Source organism: Parasteatoda tepidariorum, chromosome 2, assembly GCF_982258835.1.
Source record: "Parasteatoda tepidariorum strain Cologne lab strain chromosome 2, Ptep-v5.0, whole genome shotgun sequence".
NCBI classification, from domain to species: Eukaryota; Metazoa; Arthropoda; class Arachnida; order Araneae; family Theridiidae; genus Parasteatoda; species Parasteatoda tepidariorum.
In genome coordinates, this window is record NC_141756.1 from 105,002,314 (window position 1) to 105,023,111 (window position 20,798).

General features: G+C 30.1%; 1 protein-coding gene across 3 annotated transcripts in view; it reads right to left on the reverse strand.

The window, feature by feature from the left end:
• LOC107440417 (uncharacterized) overlaps positions 1 to 20,798 on the reverse strand; it is a 789,850-nt gene that overhangs the window by 119,453 nt on the left and 649,599 nt on the right. For all 3 annotated transcript variants that reach the window (XM_087157952.1, XM_087157951.1, XM_087157953.1), the window contains one exon: positions 8,834 to 8,928. In XM_087157952.1, the coding sequence (XP_087014078.1) occupies positions 8,834 to 8,928 (95 nt within the window). The remainder of the gene's footprint in view (positions 1 to 8,833; positions 8,929 to 20,798) is intronic.

Sequence of the window (20,798 nt, forward strand, 5' to 3'; positions counted from 1 at the left end):
GGTGCAATGCGCATGCTCCCGTGGAAACACATCAAACTTACGTTAGTGAAAATAAGAGATTTGGCAAAAATCCGTAAGTTACAAACGCTAGCGTAGTGGAATATCATTTTAACTTCGACCACAAAATCAAAACAGACATTTACATTGGATTTAGACTATTTCTTTAAAGCTGTGAAACACGTTTCAGCATACTTTTCTCTACGTAAAATTGCGGATTTTTTATCAGGAAAATTTGGTAGGTTATAGATTTTGATTAAGATAACGGAGATATAAGAATGCAGCTTATAGTTAAAGAATGCAGCTTATTATTATTATTATATTTAAAAAAATATTATTAAACTTCTATTGATCATTTAACTTTCTTTTAAAATTAAATTATGTAGGGGAGAGTGGGGTCAATTGTAACAGGGTACGATTGTAACAGAGCAAAAATTTCGAGTGTCGGGTTCTAGATTTGGTTCATAGGTGGCGCACAAGGTGTATTTAATAAATCTACATGTACACCCCTGATGGCAATCATTTTTATGTACTTTCGAAAGACTTAGATCACAAAAGATATTTTCACGCCACGCAAGTACTTTTTTTGGTATTAGAATATTATATTGAAACTAAGTAATTTTGTTTAAACAAATGAAAATTATTAACCGAATATGTAAGTGGACACCTTAATTGACATTTCAATAAAAAAATTAGTTTTGTTAATTAACTAGCATTGTTTTTAACAAATGATGCTGAAATGGCGTCTTGGGGACGATTGTAACAGTAAGTAAAGGGACGATTGTAACAGCTGAAAATAAATAATCTTATGTTTACAAACCATTACTTAACTCTTTAAGAACCACCAATGGTTTCCTATATCATTTATATTATGTTGCATGTGCATTATTTTATTTGTCACCTTTCACAGCATAAATTAAAATTTTTAAACCCTTAAAGTTAAAAGTTTAACCCTTTAGGTCTCTGCTCATTATTATTTTTACTCCTAAAATATCACTACTATTTTGATCAATAAAAAAATATATCACAACTATGATAATATGTATAATTAACTATGTTTTAGTTGAATTTATGAACTGTTACAATTGACCCCGTAAGTGGAGACAATTGTAACAAGTGCACGACTGTCAAAAATTGTTAATAACTAATATAATAACATTTAAAATAAGGTATTTTTTTTTTAAAGTAGAGGATAGTCTACTTTACTCGTCTGTCAATTAATACTAATAATATATTGGATTTTTTGTTAGTTAAAAATAGTTAAGAAAAAAATATTACAATGGACCCCACTCTCCCCTAGTTAAAATGAATATAATTTTGAAATAGCATGAAAATATAGTTTTGAAAATTACATCTAGCTTCTTATGGAACTAGTGCAATCAGAAAAACCATAATATTAAAAAAAAACTAATAAAATTATTTTTTAATTGAATGAACTAACGGTTGTAAGATTACACGATTCATTTCTAAATTTCATCAATACATTTCTTCAAATTCGCATTCCATGTTTATGTTTCTAGTTCGAAGGTAGGCTTAAAAATGAAAACAACATTTAACTGCTATGAACAGAGTCCTTGTAACTTTGTCTTTGTAACGTAAAAATCTCCAAGTCTTGGCACTGTTGCATTAGGTGATGTAACTCAGGTATGACTCATTATTACATATTCCGGCAACAATGCATTCGGTTATCGTTCATGTATCGGTTAAAGTTACAAAACAAATCCCATCAATAAAAAAAAAATCTATTTTTTTGCTAACTTTTTGAATCGACAAAATATTATATTTCATTATGTATTTACTAACGTCTTTGAGTAACAATTATTGCAACTTTCTTGACTATAACTCAGTTCGTAAACGCTTTCTCTCTTGGTTTACACGTAGAGAAATCTACAGTCTTGCCACTGTTGCATTAGGTTATGTAAACAGACATACACAGGAAGCAATGCATTCTGTTATCGTTCATGTATCGGTTAAAAGTTACAAAACAAATCCCATCAGTAAAAAAAAAATCTATTTTTTTGCTAACTTTTTGAATCGACAAAATATTATATTTCATTATGTATTTACTAACGTCTTTGAGTAACAATTATTGCAACTTTCTTGACTATAACTCAGTTCGTAAACGCTTTCTCTCTTGGTTTACACGTAGAGAAATCTACAGTCTTGCCACTGTTGCATTAGGTTATGTAAACAGACATACACAGGAAGCAATGCATTCTGTTATCGTTCATGTATCGGTTAAAAGTTACAAAACAAATCCCATCAGTAAAAAAAAAATCTATTTTTTTGCTAACTTTTTGAATCGACAAAATATTATATTTCATTATGTATTTACTAACGTCTTTGAGTAACAATTATTGCAACTTTCTTGACTATAACTCAGTTCGTAAACGCTTTCTCTCTTGGTTTACACGTAGAGAAATCTACAGTCTTGCCACTGTTGCATTAGGTTATGTAAACAGACATACACAGGAAGCAATGCATTCTGTTATCGTTCATGTATCGGTTAAAAGTTACAAAACAAATCCCATCAGTAAAAAAAAAATTTTTTTTTTTGCTAACTTTTTGAATCGACAAAATATTATATTTCATTATGTATTTACTAACGTCTTTGAGTAACAATTATTGCAACTTTCTTGACTATAACTCAGTTCGTAAACGCTTTCTCTCTTGGTTTACACGTAGAGAAATCTACAGTCTTGCCACTGTTGCATTAGGTTATGTAAACAGACATACACAGGAAGCAATGCATTCTGTTATCGTTCATGTATCGGTTAAAAGTTACAAAACAAATCCCATCAGTAAAAAAAAAATCTATTTTTTTGCTAACTTTTTGAATCGACAAAATATTATATTTCATTATGTATTTACTAACGTCTTTGAGTAACAATTATTGCAACTTTCTTGACTATAACTCAGTTCGTAAACGCTTTCTCTCTTGGTTTACACGTAGAGAAATCTACAGTCTTGCCACTGTTGCATTAGGTTATGTAAACAGACATACACAGGAAGCAATGCATTCTGTTATCGTTCATGTATCGGTTAAAAGTTACAAAACAAATCCCATCAGTAAAAAAAAAATCTATTTTTTTGCTAACTTTTTGAATCGACAAAATATTATATTTCATTATGTATTTACTAACGTCTTTGAGTAACAATTATTGCAACTTTCTTGACTATAACTCAGTTCGTAAACGCTTTCTCTCTTGGTTTACACGTAGAGAAATCTACAGTCTTGCCACTGTTGCATTAGGTTATGTAAACAGACATACACAGGAAGCAATGCATTCTGTTATCGTTCATGTATCGGTTAAAAGTTACAAAACAAATCCCATCAGTAAAAAAAAAATCTATTTTTTTGCTAACTTTTTGAATCGACAAAATATTATATTTCATTATGTATTTACTAACGTCTTTGAGTAACAATTATTGCAACTTTCTTGACTATAACTCAGTTCGTAAACGCTTTCTCTCTTGGTTTACACGTAGAGAAATCTACAGTCTTGCCACTGTTGCATTAGGTTATGTAAACAGACATACACAGGAAGCAATGCATTCTGTTATCGTTCATGTATCGGTTAAAAGTTACAAAACAAATCTCATTAGTTAAAAAAAAATGGATTTATAGCTAACTTTTTGAATCAGCAAAATATTATATTTTATTATTTGTTTTAAAAATTTAACATTTAATAAAATTTGAACCTTTTCCTAAGACAATTTAGTAAACTGTGTAAGTATAGAAAAATTGCTAAATTGTCATATACAAGTTTTTATTCCAAAACAAATAAATAAAAAATATCTTTGGATTTTTTTTTTAAAGTAAAGGGAAAAGATTACTTTTCCGAACTAAATCTTTGAAGAAAAAAAAATGTAAAAAGCACATCAAACAGATGTTTGATGTGCTGACATAAGCTTTTAAGGGGTTAACATTTTTTGTATTCCTTCTTGAAAGAGAGTATTTCGCCATTTTTTTCTTCTAGTTTTCGGTAACGGTTCTGGAGCTAAATGTTTGACATCGCTCTATCTCTGCCACTGTGTTCAACCGAGGCGCATTTTTTTAGTATTATGATACGGTTTACAGTTAAAAGAATTTCTAAAATAAATTATGATATAAAATTACGAAATCAATCAAACGCGATTCATTATTATTTGGTAGATTACCGCGGGTCTAAAAGCACAAACTATTTTGAATTACAAAATAGATTACCGCGGGTTTAAAAGCACAAACTATTTTGAATTACAAAACAGATTACCGCGAGTTTAAAAGCACAAACTGTTTTGAATTACAAAATACAATGCCGCTGGTTTAAAAACACAAACTATTTTGAATTACAAAATATATTACCGCTGGTTTAAAAGCACAAACTATTTTGAATTACAAAATAGAATGCCGCGGGTTTAAAAGCACAAACTATTTCGAATTACAAAATAAATTACAGTGGGTTTAAAAGCACAAACTATTTTGAATTACAATTGATTACAGCGGGTTTAAAGGCACAAACTATTTTGAATTACAAAATAGATTACCGCGGGTTTAAAAGCACAAACTATTTTGAATTACAAAATAACGTTAGCGGTAAAACTTAATGTTTTTGTATCACATGAACAATAATACTTGAAGTACGATACACTCTGACGTCATCATTTCACTTTTCTTGGAGTTTTTTCCGGTCAGTAAGCACTCTCTATAGTTTGTATACGGTAAGAACTCCCCCGCCACGAAGTCTGAAGCCATCTGCTGCTATGGAAATAATAAGAATAATGCATTTCAGGGAGGGTAGCTTTTCTTCAGTCTTGGACTAACACAGTAGACCGGAGAAAAAGATTCTCTTCCTCTCTCTGACCCGAGTCAAACCTATCCTAAATAGTGACCCCCACTCCTACTTGAAATAGTTATATCTCGTTACCATAGTCACCGCCACGGGTCCAGACGAATGGCGAGGGGAGTTCTTACTTTAGACAAACTGTAGGAGACGGTAAATAAGGAAGAAAGGAAACGTAATGGAAATAAAGGAAACGATTAGTTAATAAGTGGATTTGAATAGTTTACATAATGTAGTGTCTCTGCGATATTTTTCCTTACTTCCGTTTTATTATATTTGTAGCATAAATGAATAATAACTCTTTGTGATTTATTGTTTTAAAGTTGAATTTTTATGCATCCCTTAAATAAAAATTACAGAATTAAGATTGGATTATGGGAATTTATATTTGTGTTTGGATTTTTTTTTCACATTGGAAATTTATGTAGAAACATAAAATTTTCTACTCAATTTCAAATATTTTATTTCAGATTTTAGTTATATTTACGCGTAAAAAGTCTTACTTTCATATTTTTATTTACTTTTGTCTATTTATATCTGTTTATTCTATTATTCGGTCTTATAGTAAATTCTACCAAAAAAAAGAGAACATAAAATAAACATTACGTTTTTTGGTCGATTATATCCATGTTAATATGTCATTAATTTCAACAAAGAAATAAATTTAAGTACAAGAGACTTTTAATATGATATCTCATATGATGAGAAAAAAAATATTTAAAATAAATCGTAATTTATTATTACGTTTGTCTTAAATCCACGACATCCTATAAGAATATCTACTTATAGAACTAAAATAAAACAAATTACCAAACGATTACAAAATACTTAATAAATTCAATTAAAAATAACATAAAGGAAACTAATCTAACTACTAATTAAAAATTTCCTGCCTAAAACGTTACAGCCAAATTACGGCTATTTTGTCACGCATTGATTAATAAATAAATAAATTTAAAAAAAACGCGTCACATATTTATATAATAGCATTGAAGTGGGAAACTATGTATTTCTATGAGATTACTAGATATATATGTAAACAAATCTCATCAAATAGTATAAATAAAATAGAAAAAGATAGGTTGAGCTAAATTCCTTGTCAGTGACCATCATTTCTAAAAGAAAACGAAAAAAAAATTTGCTGTTCACTAAAACAAACGTTTAGTTTAAAAAAAATCATTTTTGTAACTAAAGTGATAAATCAAATCCAATTACTAAGCCCCCATAGACGGTTACGACTAAGTTTCATCATTTTCTAGCAAAAATTATAAACAAAACTCGGTCCATTAATATCAAACCCATATCAGATACGGGAAAGGTAAACTGCCTAGCTTTTAATCATGGCCTTTTCCGCAAAACGTGTCAAGGAGCTTTTTTAAAAATGGAAAAGCATTGTTCCTCCACACAACTCACGTTAACGAACCACAAGGGAACGCCAAAGATGAACGAAACTGATGAAACGTGGAGAGATTGTAAACTGGGGGCGCTTGTTTGTTCTAATGGAACAACTTTCTAACTTAATTATTAGGACGAAGGGGATGAAAAGTGTAATTTTAAATCCAACCGCTTTTGGAAGCAAAATATATCGAATTTGAGAAAAGTGAAGATACGTAATTTTCCTCGCCTACTTTGCATAAAATTGCAAATGCCGCTCTCAGTGAAGTTAATTGTAGTTTACCTTTAACATGGCTTTAACTAATCCTTACTGGTCCACGGCTCTAGCAGGAAAATTTATAGTTAGCTTTTATGCTTATTTATTTGCACAGTTTAGGATTCGTTAATATTTTCGATCATCTAAGTTCCGGTTGATACTTAAACTGATAATAAATATTAAGTTCACAAAATTAATACAATAAGTTCATTTGTTTACTGAATGTCCGTAGGCGAGAGATTTAAGTTTATATCAGTTTAAAATAATGATAATTGAATTTTTTTTAAGATTATTTTTTAAGTATCAGTACAACTTTACCTTTAACACGGCTTTAACTAATCCTTACAGGTTCATGGCCCTCTCAAATTTCAGGAAAATGTATAGTTAGCTTTGATTCTTTTTTATTTCCACAGTTGAGGATTCGTTAACATTTTCGATTATCTAAGTGTTAATTTCGGTTCATTCTTAAACTGTTAATGAATATTAAATACTCAAAATCAGTACAATAATTTCACTTATTCACAGAATGTCCGTAAGTGAGAGATTTAGGTTTATACCAGTTTAAAATAATGATATTTGAATTTTTTATAAGATTGTTAGTTTTGAAGTATCTGTACAGCTTTTTCCTCCTAAAGGTTTCATTTCAGTAAAAAGAAATAAAAAAGAACTATGTTAGGAATTATTAATTTTTGTCTAATTCTCTTGTATGCAAACGAGTTAACAAAAATTAGTAAAAATTATCCGTTGTTAAGTTCAAGCAATAAATAATCACTCAATAATATCAACCATGTATCAAAAAGTCATATCTAAAATTGTTCAAAATAATAATATGTCTGAATTTTGTATTTTTTTGACTAGTAATGATCATATATAGAATGGTTTTGCTATGAATATCCAAATAATAATGGAAATCTTAATTGTTTTAAATGCGTAAAAATTATTTAAAATTTTTCAAATTATATTTACGGCCGAAATTCGCGTTTGAACCATAAAATAGATATTAGCAGCGAAACATTAAATGGACCATATAAATTTCACTTATAAGCACTTTTAATTACATGATCTATACTAGAGGTAAAAAATACGCAATTAAAATATTTTCTTCTTAAAAAACTGAAATTTAAGAGATTTAAGTTAAAATTTTGAATACAAAGTTAATCAGTTATAAAATTTAATAAAAGTATAATAAAAGTATAATAAAACCTAAATCTTAAGCAAACCATTTTTCAATAAATAGGTACCACAAAATCATTAACAAAACTGAAAGGCAAGTAGTGACACAATTGAAGAGTTTATTGGGAGACCCAGATATAGTTCGTATTCAGAAAGAACTCCCCTAGCCACGAAGTCTAAGGCTGTTTGCGGCTATGGAAACAAGAAATAGCACACTTAAAAGAGAGAAACTTTTATCTGATTCCCTTTCTCTCGGCGACCCGATCCAAACTCTATCTTAAATAATGATCCAAGATTTAAAATAGCGAAACGTCGTAATCATTAGTCACCGCCACTACTCCAGACTAATGGCTAGGGAAGTACGTTACATAGACAAACTATAAGAAACATTTTTAGGTGTATTTACGAATCAGAGAAAATAACAGAAAGTTGCATCAATATGGGCAAGTTTAATGTAACAGAACTGCTTTAAATATTTGAAATTTTTAAAATTCGATTTCTCAGGAACTATTCGTCCGATTTCGCTCAAATTTCGAATTTTTCTTGCAAAACAGAATTTTTAAAAATAATTAAAAAATTCTTACAATTCAAACTTTTATCAACTATTATTAAATAAAATAATAAAATATTCATATGAATAATAAATATTTACTCAAAAATATTTTTTACATAAAATTATCTTTGGATAAACGAATTTTTATATTGGTGATGAAAAAAATTTTGAAATCGCTTAAAAGGTTCACAAAATATGGCAAAATACGATAAAAGTAAAATTAACCTGAATCGATCAAATCTTTGGACCAAACTATTGGGTTATATTTCCTAGATTGCTGCTACTTCCTATATTTTGGGGTTAGAAATCCATCGGAAAAATATATATTTATTCAGAGAAAATACTTTTTTGTGTCTGATTTCGTAACTTAAAATATCGCCAGCATATTTAATTAGCACATTTGAGGATGCCCCCTTGAACCATTAAGATTGAATCCTAAAAGTGAAGATCAGATCATTAAAATAAAAGTTATTCAGGGTGATCCGTTTTTCATTTTGGTGCACTGTGTATGTTATTACTTAACCAAAAAGACGTGTATTCAAAAATTAATTTCATTTGAAAGTAAAACTTCATGGATCTTGTAAACATATAATATACAAGACTAGACATAGAATAATAATATCGTGAATAACTTACTTTGTTTCGGGGCTGCTGATTTTTTTGCTTCGCACCTAGCACCATCATATCCTGGTAAACATTCACATGTTCTTACAGTTGAACCTATGTAATACCTAAAAATAAATAAAGAGGAATTAAATTTGCGCATATTCATTGTTCAAACAAATCAATAAATGTTCACGGTTTGCTTCGTACTTAACGAAGAACCAAATGCTTTATTAAATTCTGAGTTATTGTTATTTTTAATTAATAATTCGTTATTTTTAATTAATTATTTGTTATTTTTAATTAATTATTTGTTATTTTCAATTAATTATGTATTATTTTTAATAAATTATTAATATGCCAATTTTGAGTTTTTAAGGTGGTAGAGGATCTTAGGTAGGAAAGTATTTTATTTACGTCGCACTAGAGCTGCACAATGGGCTATTGGCGACGGTCTGGGAAACATCCCCGAGGATGATCCGAAGACATGCCATCGCAATTTTAATCCTCTGCAGAGGGGATGGCACTCCTGTTTTGGTAGCCTAAGGACCTGCAAGCTAAGTCGAGCACTTTACAGTAAAACAGTTTAGCGAGGACCCATACCACACACCCTCGGTCCCTACGCAGACTGATATAAGTGGTCACCCACCGGCACACTGACTGCAGCCAGTGATGCTTGACTTCGGTGTTCTACTGGGAGCCGTGTCTTTACGATCAGTCCACTGCGGGACAAAGAATCTTAGAAATTAACTATTTTATATTAATGCTAGTAACCTTTTTTTTTTTGTAAACAAGATGTTTTATGTATTAAGCTAATAAAAGTTCCGAAAATTTTAGATATTAATTATTATTATTAATTAAATTTCGTGCATTAAAGATAGCTCGAAGATTGACAAAACTTTAACTCCCCGGAAAAAAATATTTCAAAGCTGCGACAAACGGTTAAGAAGCCTTCTCATATTAAATGGTAAAACGTTGCATGAATTGACAAGTCGGTTTTTGGTGGGAAGGAAATCAAGAACTTATATATTGTAATTTAGACATATCTTAGACGATCGGACAAATAGTTTTGAAGTAATGAGGGTTTGATGTACGAAAAAACAGTTTTGTGCTAGTACCTATTTGCGGTTTTTTTTGTATCTCGCTAGCCTAGATACGATGATTACTATGATTTAATTTAGACAAATAAAAAAATTTATAGTTAAATTATTTCTTTTTTTTACCTGATTTCTTCAACATTTATTTAAAAATTCGAATATCACCAATTTATGCGACATTTAAATTTATGTTCATAATAGCAAATAACATTGTTAGATTCTGCAGTTCACTAAACGTTGTGCGAAACTGCATTTCTTAAATTTTAATTCGAATGAATAACGCATGAGTAATAATAGATCCGAGTTTGTTTTTTTTTTACTTTTATAGATAAAAACCAGCGTCTCAACATAACAGAGCAAAAAAATCGATGTAAAAATATTCATGTTTCGTTTTTAATAATGTAATAAGGATCCTTTAAATCTAATATTATTTTTAAAATTCAATTTTCAATATGAGAAGTTTGAGGCAACACTAAACGCAAGGTATAAAAATAAAGTAAAAAAACTTTTAAGAAACAAAAAAAAAAAAGTCACTAAAGAGTTCGATCTCTTCAACCCCTCTTTATCCCGGAAATTAAAGAATAATCGGCAGAAAAACCGCACACAGAGAACGCTACTTAAGAACATTCAGCCCAGGAGAAAAATATTTTATCGGTGGGTAATAAATCAAACGGAGCGTACATAAAAATAACGCTTTTTCATCTTTTTTTTTTTCACTTACATAAAAATTGTAATAAAAGGAATGAATAATTTCGGTAAAAGCAAAAGTATTTTTTTTTTATTTATTAAAAATAAGATTTTGTGATATTGTTTCCGGATATTTTTCTAACCAACATAGAGATTCTGCGAGATAAGCAAAATGGGGCTGGAATCGGCCTCGGATCTAGCTCACTCCTTTTTCCGTTATTTCTAAGAACAACAATGATGGAATATTTTTTCCAATATCGAACATAGGGGTTTTATTATTATTTGTCCTGCATCTTTACGTATGCTTTTGTTAATCAAATACACAATAAATTACCGCCATTAAACAATATTTTTTTTTAAAGATCGTTTGATTAGAGAGACGTTGTTTAAAACTAAAAACAGAATGTTACGTTTCAATCTGTATCCTTTTGTTCTGATTGACTGAACATAATAGAGTTAATTTATTTTAAATTTGAACTAGGGGAGGGGGGGTAGGCTCTACCCTCAGCTCGCTTCCCCTCTTCTTTCCTTACGATTGCTAATGACGATTAACAGATTTAAATAAAACTAAGAAGTTAATTAACAGGTCCCAAAGCTTTTTATTTTATTTTCTACCACTAACACTAAAGTTCGATATTCTTTAACTTGCACATTACCTATTCTATTAGACATTTCTCGGAAAAAATTGCTAAATAATAATCTATTTAATTATTATTTTACCATATTTAAACAAAACAGTCAAGTAACCATAAATAAGATGGTAATGAAACCATTAACAGTGAGAAAAATCGTTTATTAACTTTTTTTTTACCTAACATGGTTAAATAACTAGAATTTTACTGCACCAACTCAGTCCGCTTAGTGAAGCAACTTAGTTCCTTGCAGCTGCTTACAAATTAAAGCCGAGAGAGCTAATCTGTCAATCTGATGACCGACAGAACAGGGGTTCGAGTCCGCAGTGTCCTTCATTTCCTTGGAGAATGACATGAAGAATTTCTAGTGTCCTGTACTCTCCAATGCCCATTATCTAAAGAGAAGCCTAGCTCCTATGTCCAGTTCAATTTCTTTTTTTTACGGTTTTGAAACCATGGTAGCTGTAAATGGTTACAAAACCATATAGTCTAGATTTCATGATTTTATAACCATGCTAGTTGTAAACGGTAAAGGTGAAAAATATTCTTTACCGTCAGTGGGACAGATGGACATACTGCTGTCGGTTATTTTACCATAATTTTGGAATGAAAATTCTAAAAGGGTAGATAATCTGCAGATCAATTTGAGCAATCCGTTAAAGTACGGAATCAAATTTCCGAAATTAAAGAAAACCTGTTTTTTTATTTTTAAATTTATTATGTAATTTTAGAGTGTTATGAAAAATCTTTAAATATTTTTTGCTATTGAGTTTATTTACTAATAGTGCGGAAGTAAATTTTTAATATTGCCGAAGAATTAATCTTTTCTGTTCTCTTAATTTTAATAGCATATCGAACACAATTTTTTTTATATCATATTTTAGTGTTTTATGACACTGCGAATTAATTAAAGGTATTGAAAAATTCCGAATTTAATTTATTAAGAAAAAAAATATACGAACGAGTAAAAAATAATTACAAAATTCACGAAGCAAATAAGATTTGACGTCGAATTCTGCCGAATTAAAAGTTAATAAATGCAGAGCAATATTTACTTTTGATATTCGAAAATTAAAAAAGTAAAGTTAAATAAATAAAAATAAATTATTAATTCAGAATGAGTTGGAAAAAAATGAGTTTGATTACATAAAATGAATAGCCAAAATATATACCCTTAGAAATACTTTTAGATAATTTATTCAGTTTTCATACTGAGATTTGATGCATAGAAACTCCACAGAAGAAACTCGTTTTTTTCCGTTTAGTTCAATAAAACAAGTTTAGTATTTAAACAGACATTTAAAATGAATGAAAACCTTTTTTTTTTATTACGGTATCCACAATTCAAAAACGAAATGTTTTCGATTTCGTAAACATTTATTACGACTGTTTAAATAATGAGATTTACTCAAATTTCCGCTTGAATGTGCTTCTTATCATTTTTTATTTGTATTTCGAACGCACCATTCCATCATTGTTGAATAAATAAATAAAAAAAATTATTCGAGCAGACTATACATTTAGAAAAATGGTAAGATTTTACGCACCAAAACATGCGTTTATATAAAAGTTTATTCTTTTGAAAAGAAAATTACATTCAAAAACATTTTTTGAAAAGAAGAAGAAAAAAATTTTGATACATATAAAACTTAAAGAGCATGTATCAAACAATAAGAAATGAAGGGTTTTTTTCTTTCTCTATTTACCTCTGGCATACAACTGAAACAGAAAGCAGTACATCTATAAACTCGTAAATTTGAGATAAAATGAATTATTGATGCAAGATCTTTTGTGCGGGAGGTACCACGGCATAAAATAAACTTTGCCAAAGATTCTTTTGAAGGATCAAAATCATTGAAAAATCCTATTTGAAATGAGTTTCTCTTTTCCATCTATTCCTAGAGACCATCAACACTGATGCATTTTTCCTTTCGGTATAAATGGGAAACGGAAGTATCCTGTCAAAGATGCTTTGGCGATTTTTTGTTGTTTGGCGTTGTAAAAGAGTGAGGAATGGATGCAAATACCTTCCGAGCACAAAAAGACACTTAAAGTATTTTCGATTTTGTTAGGAAGAGATAAAAAAAAAATATATGCCCCCGCTTTATTTTGCTAGGCTTTGTTGAAGGGTGTTTTACTTTTTGTACCTGTCCCCCTACAATGTCTATGGGATTTTGGATGGATCAAGATATACATCTATCAATCTGCGTCTATTGCTTCGGTTGTCGATAGGTATTTGAGCGAAGTCTGAATAACCAATAGTCTGATTTCGATTTTTGCAGTTAGTATTTGCGATTTTTGTGGAATGCGTCTTTTGATTTAACTATATGCATAAAATATATTCACGTTATTGTTGAATATGCCTAACTTTTTTTGGTATATAATGCATATTTTTAGTTTAGAGTTTGGTTTTGATTGTAAGACAAAAAATAAATATTTTTGGGTATTGCACTGCTAGAATTTTCATTCTAAAATTACGGAAAAAAAACCTGGCAGCAGACTGTCCATCCAATTAACAGTAAAAATTACGGAGAAGAACATTTTTTTCTCTTTATGGTTTTGAAACAGTTTGCAACTAGTATGGTTTAAAAAAAACATGAATACAAAACTATACCGTTTTTAAACCATTTACAACTAGCGTAGTTTCAAAACCAGAAGAAAAGAAATTTAACTGGACATGGAAATAGTTTAGCAGCTTTATAGTGCTGCCATCTATGCGTAAAAGAGAGTATCTTACTCCAATAGACCTACATCGCAAATTGGGGATTGCAGGACACTGGTAATAACTCTTCATTGTTGAAAGTAATAGAGGAAATATAGTAGTCTCGACACTGGGATCGAACCCCTATTCTGTCGGTCATGAGATTGACAGATTAGCCATCTCGGCTATAATATGTACCCAGCTGCAAGGCACTAAGTAGCTTCATTAGATGCGGCGAAAAAATTCTGGTTTTAACCGTATTAGGTGAAATCAGTTAATAAATGATTTTTCTCACAGTTAACAGTTTGAATACCATCTTATTTATGTTTATTTGACTGCCTCGCTTAAATATGGTAGAATAACAATTAAATCAATTGTTATTTAACCATTTTAACCGAGAAATTTCTAACAATGTGCTTTCGTTGAATAACTGGGAGTCGAAAGCATCAAGGTAAAATGGTTGGGTATTTTGAACATTCTTTTTTTTCCTTTTAAATATTCCTTCCTCCTTAATAATTTCCCCCTTTTTCCGTTTTTCAACAACCTTTTAGTAAGTAAAGTTTAAAGGTGGAATATGGATAACTGCAATCTTCCTAATACAGAGGGATACTTAAAACTGGAATCGAAGGATAGAAACCAATATCATTTCCTGATACAAGGGAGTACTTCAGATGAAGAACGAAATGAAAGGATACAAAAAAGTTAAGCATCCAAGGATTCTTCAAATTCAAAAGATAGCCTGGTTGGTAAGGCATTGGGCCCATGTCTAAGAGCTCGTGGGTTCGATCCCAGCCGACCGAAGATTTCCCCGTGTAGTAAATGGTGACTGATGTACGTTAAATCTGTCGAGTCGCAAAGTCCCCTATGTTCTCATAACAGATCAACACCTCTGGGGGTACTGATCCAGGAGTTTCCTTGTCTTCTGAATTGGTTCAAAATGACAAGGCTACGGAGCTGAACATTAGTAGTCATAAATCCAAAAATTCGGTCGGCTGTTCAACGACGGCTATAAAATATAAAAGTCAAAAGCAAAGACGCTTAAAATTATGATTGTAACGAATCATCTCCCTTATACAAGGGGGTACTCCAGATGATGAACAAAATGAAAGGTTACAAGAAAGCCAACGATCCAATGATACTTCAAATTCAAAAGTAAAGACGCTTAAAACTATGATTGTAGTGAATAAATACATTTTCTTCCTAACTGGAAAGTAAATTACTTCAATTTTGCAAACGGTTATAAAAATATTGAAACTTATTTTGAAAGATTCTGATGAAGGTGTTAGATATTTGTAAATAAAACAGCATCGATATATCTCCGCTTCGTATATATTTGGTATTAAATTTGGTATTGCTCTTGTGTGAGTCCGAAATCTATGTTAAATGTTCTCTGTAAATTTATGTATCCATTCTCATGTATGTATTCGTCTTTTCATCAGGGCTGATGAAAAGAGTTTATCTTTTCTTTCCGGTTCTTTTAAAAAAAAAATTTCATCCTTTTTCTTTTTTTCTTTAATCAGATGTTTGTTATCTTTTTAATTATTATTTCCCCCCCTTTTTTTTCCATATGTCTATAATCTATACATAATAATAAACGCGGCTGTGTGTGTGTGTGTCTGTAATCACAATATATCGCCCCAGAAGCCTCGCCCGGGCACGAAACTCGGCCCATAATTGTGTTTTCACATAATGAAGAAGTATTTTTTTTCTTTTTCAAAAATTTTGATTAGTTATTTAGTTATCAGTCATTTTGTAAGTCTATGCTTTTCGTCTGCTTTTTCGTCTTCAAAGAGCCATATTCAATAAATTATTAAAAAATGCATATACTTTTCCCCACTCTTATAAATGTATGCTAATGCGAACCTCACAATTGAAATATTAATTTTCGACAACTTAAACCAATAATATACGAAGGAATTAATAATTTAATTGTAAAGTTCGCATTAGTTTACATTTATTAAAGTGGAGAAAAGTTTAACTTTTGTATTAAAAATGTGGCAACATATTCGATACGTAAATAGAACGCTTCGCTTTGATATATTTGTCGCTGTTCATAATTGTTATAATAAGTTTTTCTTCTTCTTTCCACTCTCTATTTTTTTTTTCTGAAGCGAAGACGATAATTTTTATAGCGATATTGTAGTACTTTGTACAACTAAAAATTCTTTTCACAACACTTTAAAAATATTTACTTTATTTTCTTTATATATACAGAGAACAGTCGGCAAAGAATTCGATTAGGTTGAAAAACATTTCGCTAAAAAGGAACGAATTCCAAAAGAAAAAATAAACAACTTAAAGAATAAAAATGCTGATGCCAGCCAATTTTTTGAAAGTTAACTTAGAAATAACAAACCAAACGATGTTAAATAACAAACCAAACTATGTTAACAAAATGACGTAGAAAGCGCAACTAGATCAAAATTATACAAGCACAACTAGATCAAATTATAATACCTGAGTGCTTGACGTAACAGATATAGAAATAGAATTTGATACCATAAAAAATTATATAGAAATAGAAATTGATACCATAAAAAATTTATTCGTTTTCGTGTTCTTTTCATGTATTTAGCATTTTAGTTTTTTTTTCTTAAGCGTTGTAGCTATATAATTTCAAACATCCTCAAGAGCTATAATACATTTGCAGCAGAACTGGATATGAAGACAAAATTGCTGGACAGGAACACTTTAATTGTCCACTAATCTTCAGATTTCCTGCTATGTTTTAAAAAACTTTATTTGTGAAAACCTTCAGCGTGGCGGACAGCTGGCCGCCTTAGGCGGCTAGTATATAATGAACTGTAACTTTAGACACTTTTGCTGTTTACAATAACAGTATTATTTCAACTCTTTCAAATAGTCCTAAAAATATCTTTATTTTTGTTTCCGATAAAGTTATTTTGTAAGTAGGAAACAGAAGTTTCGAAAGTTAAGCCTAATCGCTAATCTAATTGTTCTTTAAGATGCGAACGTAAGAGTGCTGGCTTAGCTAGTTGCAAATTTTCTCAATAATTGATTTATATCTTCAATGTCTTCAAGGCTGAGTGAAATCGGATTAAAAGTCACTGAGAGCGTTTCTTCATGGAAACGATGGGTTTCCGAAATTCTCTCCTCTGCACTTTTCCCAGAAAATTTTCGATTACACAAATTAAGTTCCCGACGGTGCATATAATATCACGTGTCTCGGAAACACCGCTAAAGAAAACGAAAAGAAAACCAAACACAAGAAAACCAATTACAGAAAATGCGAGATCCATCATACTTCTACGAGATATTTTACATAACAAATATTACTCGGCATGCTGGCTGATTATGACGACACTGTTGCCAATATTTTGAGGGGGAAATTCAATTTGCAAACGATATTTAAGCCATTCTCATTCGAAATGGAAAACGACTTTCTAAATTAGATGGAGACATCGTTTTCTAATTGATTTCTTTCTCGTTCCATGTATAATGGGGAAATAATGAGCCCCCTGGCCGATTTGAATGAGCGATTACCATTGTCGTCTGGAGGAATGATAGATTGTGAAGTGAATTTAAGGGCCCTTATTCTCTTGTGGTACTTCACAAATGATCTTAATCTCGGAGTGAAATCCCCCAAGGAGATGGCTTTTAAGTTTTAAAGTAGTTGTGCTGCCCGCGTCTGATTTAGTTAGTGGGCTATATCGCCTGGGGAAATTTGTAATAATTATCCCCCCCCCTTTACTTAAAGTGTCATGCCTCGTGTGAGGGAAAAATGATTTACGACGCATTTCAATTGATTTTTGAGATTCTTTTGGCTGATATAGCCCGAAATTTATCGCCTGTATATGGGCTTTTGATCATCTTTTTTTTAAAATAAAGAATTAAATGCCACGTTAAAAGGATTAAACTAGAAAGGATAATTGAAAGAATAGACTGGAGGTTAATTACTTGTCGGAAACGTAGCGTGAATTAATTTTTAACTGAACATACAATGTAATTTACTGTCGCAAACTATTTTGCGTTAAGATTCTCCCTACTTTTCGTATAGGTATTTTTTTAGCAGTAGCGTCAAAGACATGGTTTGATTTTTCTTTTTAAAAATGAAATATTTGTAAGCTTTAAATAAAAAAATCTGCATATAATATTAAGGAACAATTTTTTTTCCTGTTACATATTGAGAATTTTTAACAAGATCTTAGATACTTTTGTATTGCTAATTGCGAATCTGCAATCTGTTTTTCTCTCAAAGTTATGCAGTCTCTGGGCAAATTATTAGACACTCTATAATATTTTATGTAAAATCTTAATTATCAGTATATACTATATGCAGCTTTATTGTTTTTACGCTACTGAAACCGGTTTGCACTTGTTTACCTTCGTGTATCAATTGGTTAAATTAGACAATATATAATATGAATTCGACGATTGGATAAATTCGACGATAAATTATAAAAAATATAGAATATTTATTATATCAAGTATTATGTTAGTACTAGGAGGCTTCGCCCCCTGCTCGCTGGCGCTCACCAACCCCCGGAACTGCTTTCACAGTTCATTTCGGATTGCTTCGCAATCCAATGCTCGAGCATTGGATACGTTCTTAACGTCTAGCTTTTGTATACTTTTTTGAATACTGAAGTTCCGAAAACTTTTCACTGTAAAAAATTCTAAACCTGTACATTTCAATATTAATTTGAAATTGCAAACAGTTCGCATATTTTTCTTAATCACACTATTCTAAATTTCAGTTGTTGAGAAAAGTAACTGTTGTAAGTTTTGTTTTAAAGTCTTTCCCACCAGAGGGCTAAAGCCATGTGTTGTAAAACAATATGAAATAGTAGTCTGCCACTGAACGCCGGATGTAAAGCATTGGCTTCGATGAAGATAATTTTGTATTTTTAATTCTCTGAAGGGCGCCGCCTTAATAATATGGAATTTGTAAAACAAATGAATATATTTTTGATTGCTGATGAAGCCCATCATTTTGTGTTTTCATCAGTGTTCAGAAGCAGAACAACTATAAGTTATTCATTTTATCACAAAAAAATAAAATGTATAAAAAACAAAGAAAAGAGTAAGAAAATGAGTACAGTCATAGAAAAAGTTAAAATTATAATATAGTATTTGTCAGTTAAAATAAAACTTTTTGTCTAAATGTCAGTATTCAACCACAAAACAACTTAAAGTCCTCAAATTTAGCATGAAGTTGTAAAATGTAATGAAAGAGGGTCATAGCAATAATGAAAGTAGAAGTAAAGTTTAGTACTGTAAAATTAAAACAATATTTTTCATCAATGAGCCAAGTTCTTCAAGAAGCAGTTGTAGAAGTAGGTTGCTTATTTAAAACTTTTTATAGAATTTCTTTAAGAACACAATTGTTAATTTGGGCGTTAGGCGATACAACACTTTTAGAATTGAAGGATTTGTTACGCCAAGCGCTCAGGTATCATAATTTTTATCTAGTTGCGCTTCTATGTCATTTTGATTTATGTTGCTAAGTTAACTTTCAAAAAATTCTATGGCTGGCAACAGCATTTTTATTTTTTAAGTTGTTTATATTCATTTCTTTTAGAATTCGTTATTTTTTTAGCGAAATGTTTTTTAACCTAACAGAATTCTTTGCCGACTGTTTTCTCTATGAAGTGAAAAGAATCTTATTTAGTTGTACAAAGTACTTCAGCCAAAATTTGGGAGCCACGTAAGAGAATTATATATATTAGATCAGAAACACATCATTATAAGGCAGAATGCTTTGGTGTTTTCAAAACAAAGCAAACGTTGCCACCGGTGGAAAAGAAATACAGCCAAAATTTGGGAGCTACGTAAGAGAATTATATATAATAGATATTATAATGAACAGACCAAATTATTAGACGTACTGTAGTGTTTTTAATAATGACATGTTTTGCACCAGTATATATGCAATACCTTTATATTTAAACATACATGTAATGGGTTTTTATTCGAGAGATTTTGTATATACATACTTCCTATTTGTATTTATTTTTAACATATTGCATTACAATGTTAACCCATTGATACACGAATGTAAAAAGTACAAACCGGTTTCAATTGCGTAAAAACAATAAAGTTGCATAGTATCAACTGATAATTAAGATTTTACACAGAATCTTATAGTCCGTCTAATAATTTGGCTAGGAACTGTAGTTATTATTCTTTAGAATGGAGTTTTAGTCTATTTTTTGTAGAATTCCCTAAGAAGTTGGTCGAAACATTAACGCAGCGTCTATTATATATAAAGGTTTTAAAAATTATACACATCGATAAAAAAAAAGAATAAAAACATCATTTTTAAAAAAACTGTAGCTTAAAGAGCGAAACTAATATTAGATTTGAAATCTCCGAATTAAGCAAGAACAAGTATTTGTATAAATGAAACAATATTGTTCTTGGAATCGGAATTCATACATTTTGATCGAAAATTACGTCTCGTACAATTTTTTAAACATATTTTAGTTATTAAAATAAATAAATAATTTTAAGTGGAATGATTTTACTTTCTTAAAAAATATTAAATAACTATTTTTGACAGCATATTTGCTTAAAATGCAAATTTAAAAAATTTAACTTGAAAACTACGTTATAGAACCAGCATTTTGGTTGTATAATTAATTCAATTATAATTGAATTATAATCATATTCTTTCAAATAATTATTTGAAAGAAATTTAATTATTAAATTCGTTGTACCCAAAACAATTTGAACATTTAAATAAATTAAATTTGTCAACTTGAGAAAGAAATTCAATATTTAATATAAATTCAATTCAATTTATTTCAGCAAGCAAATTTTGAAAAAAGACGCATGCGAAATTCAGTGAAAGTCATTAAACACGTTGATTTTATAATTCAATACTTTAAAAATAAAATACATATCAGAAAAAATTAAAA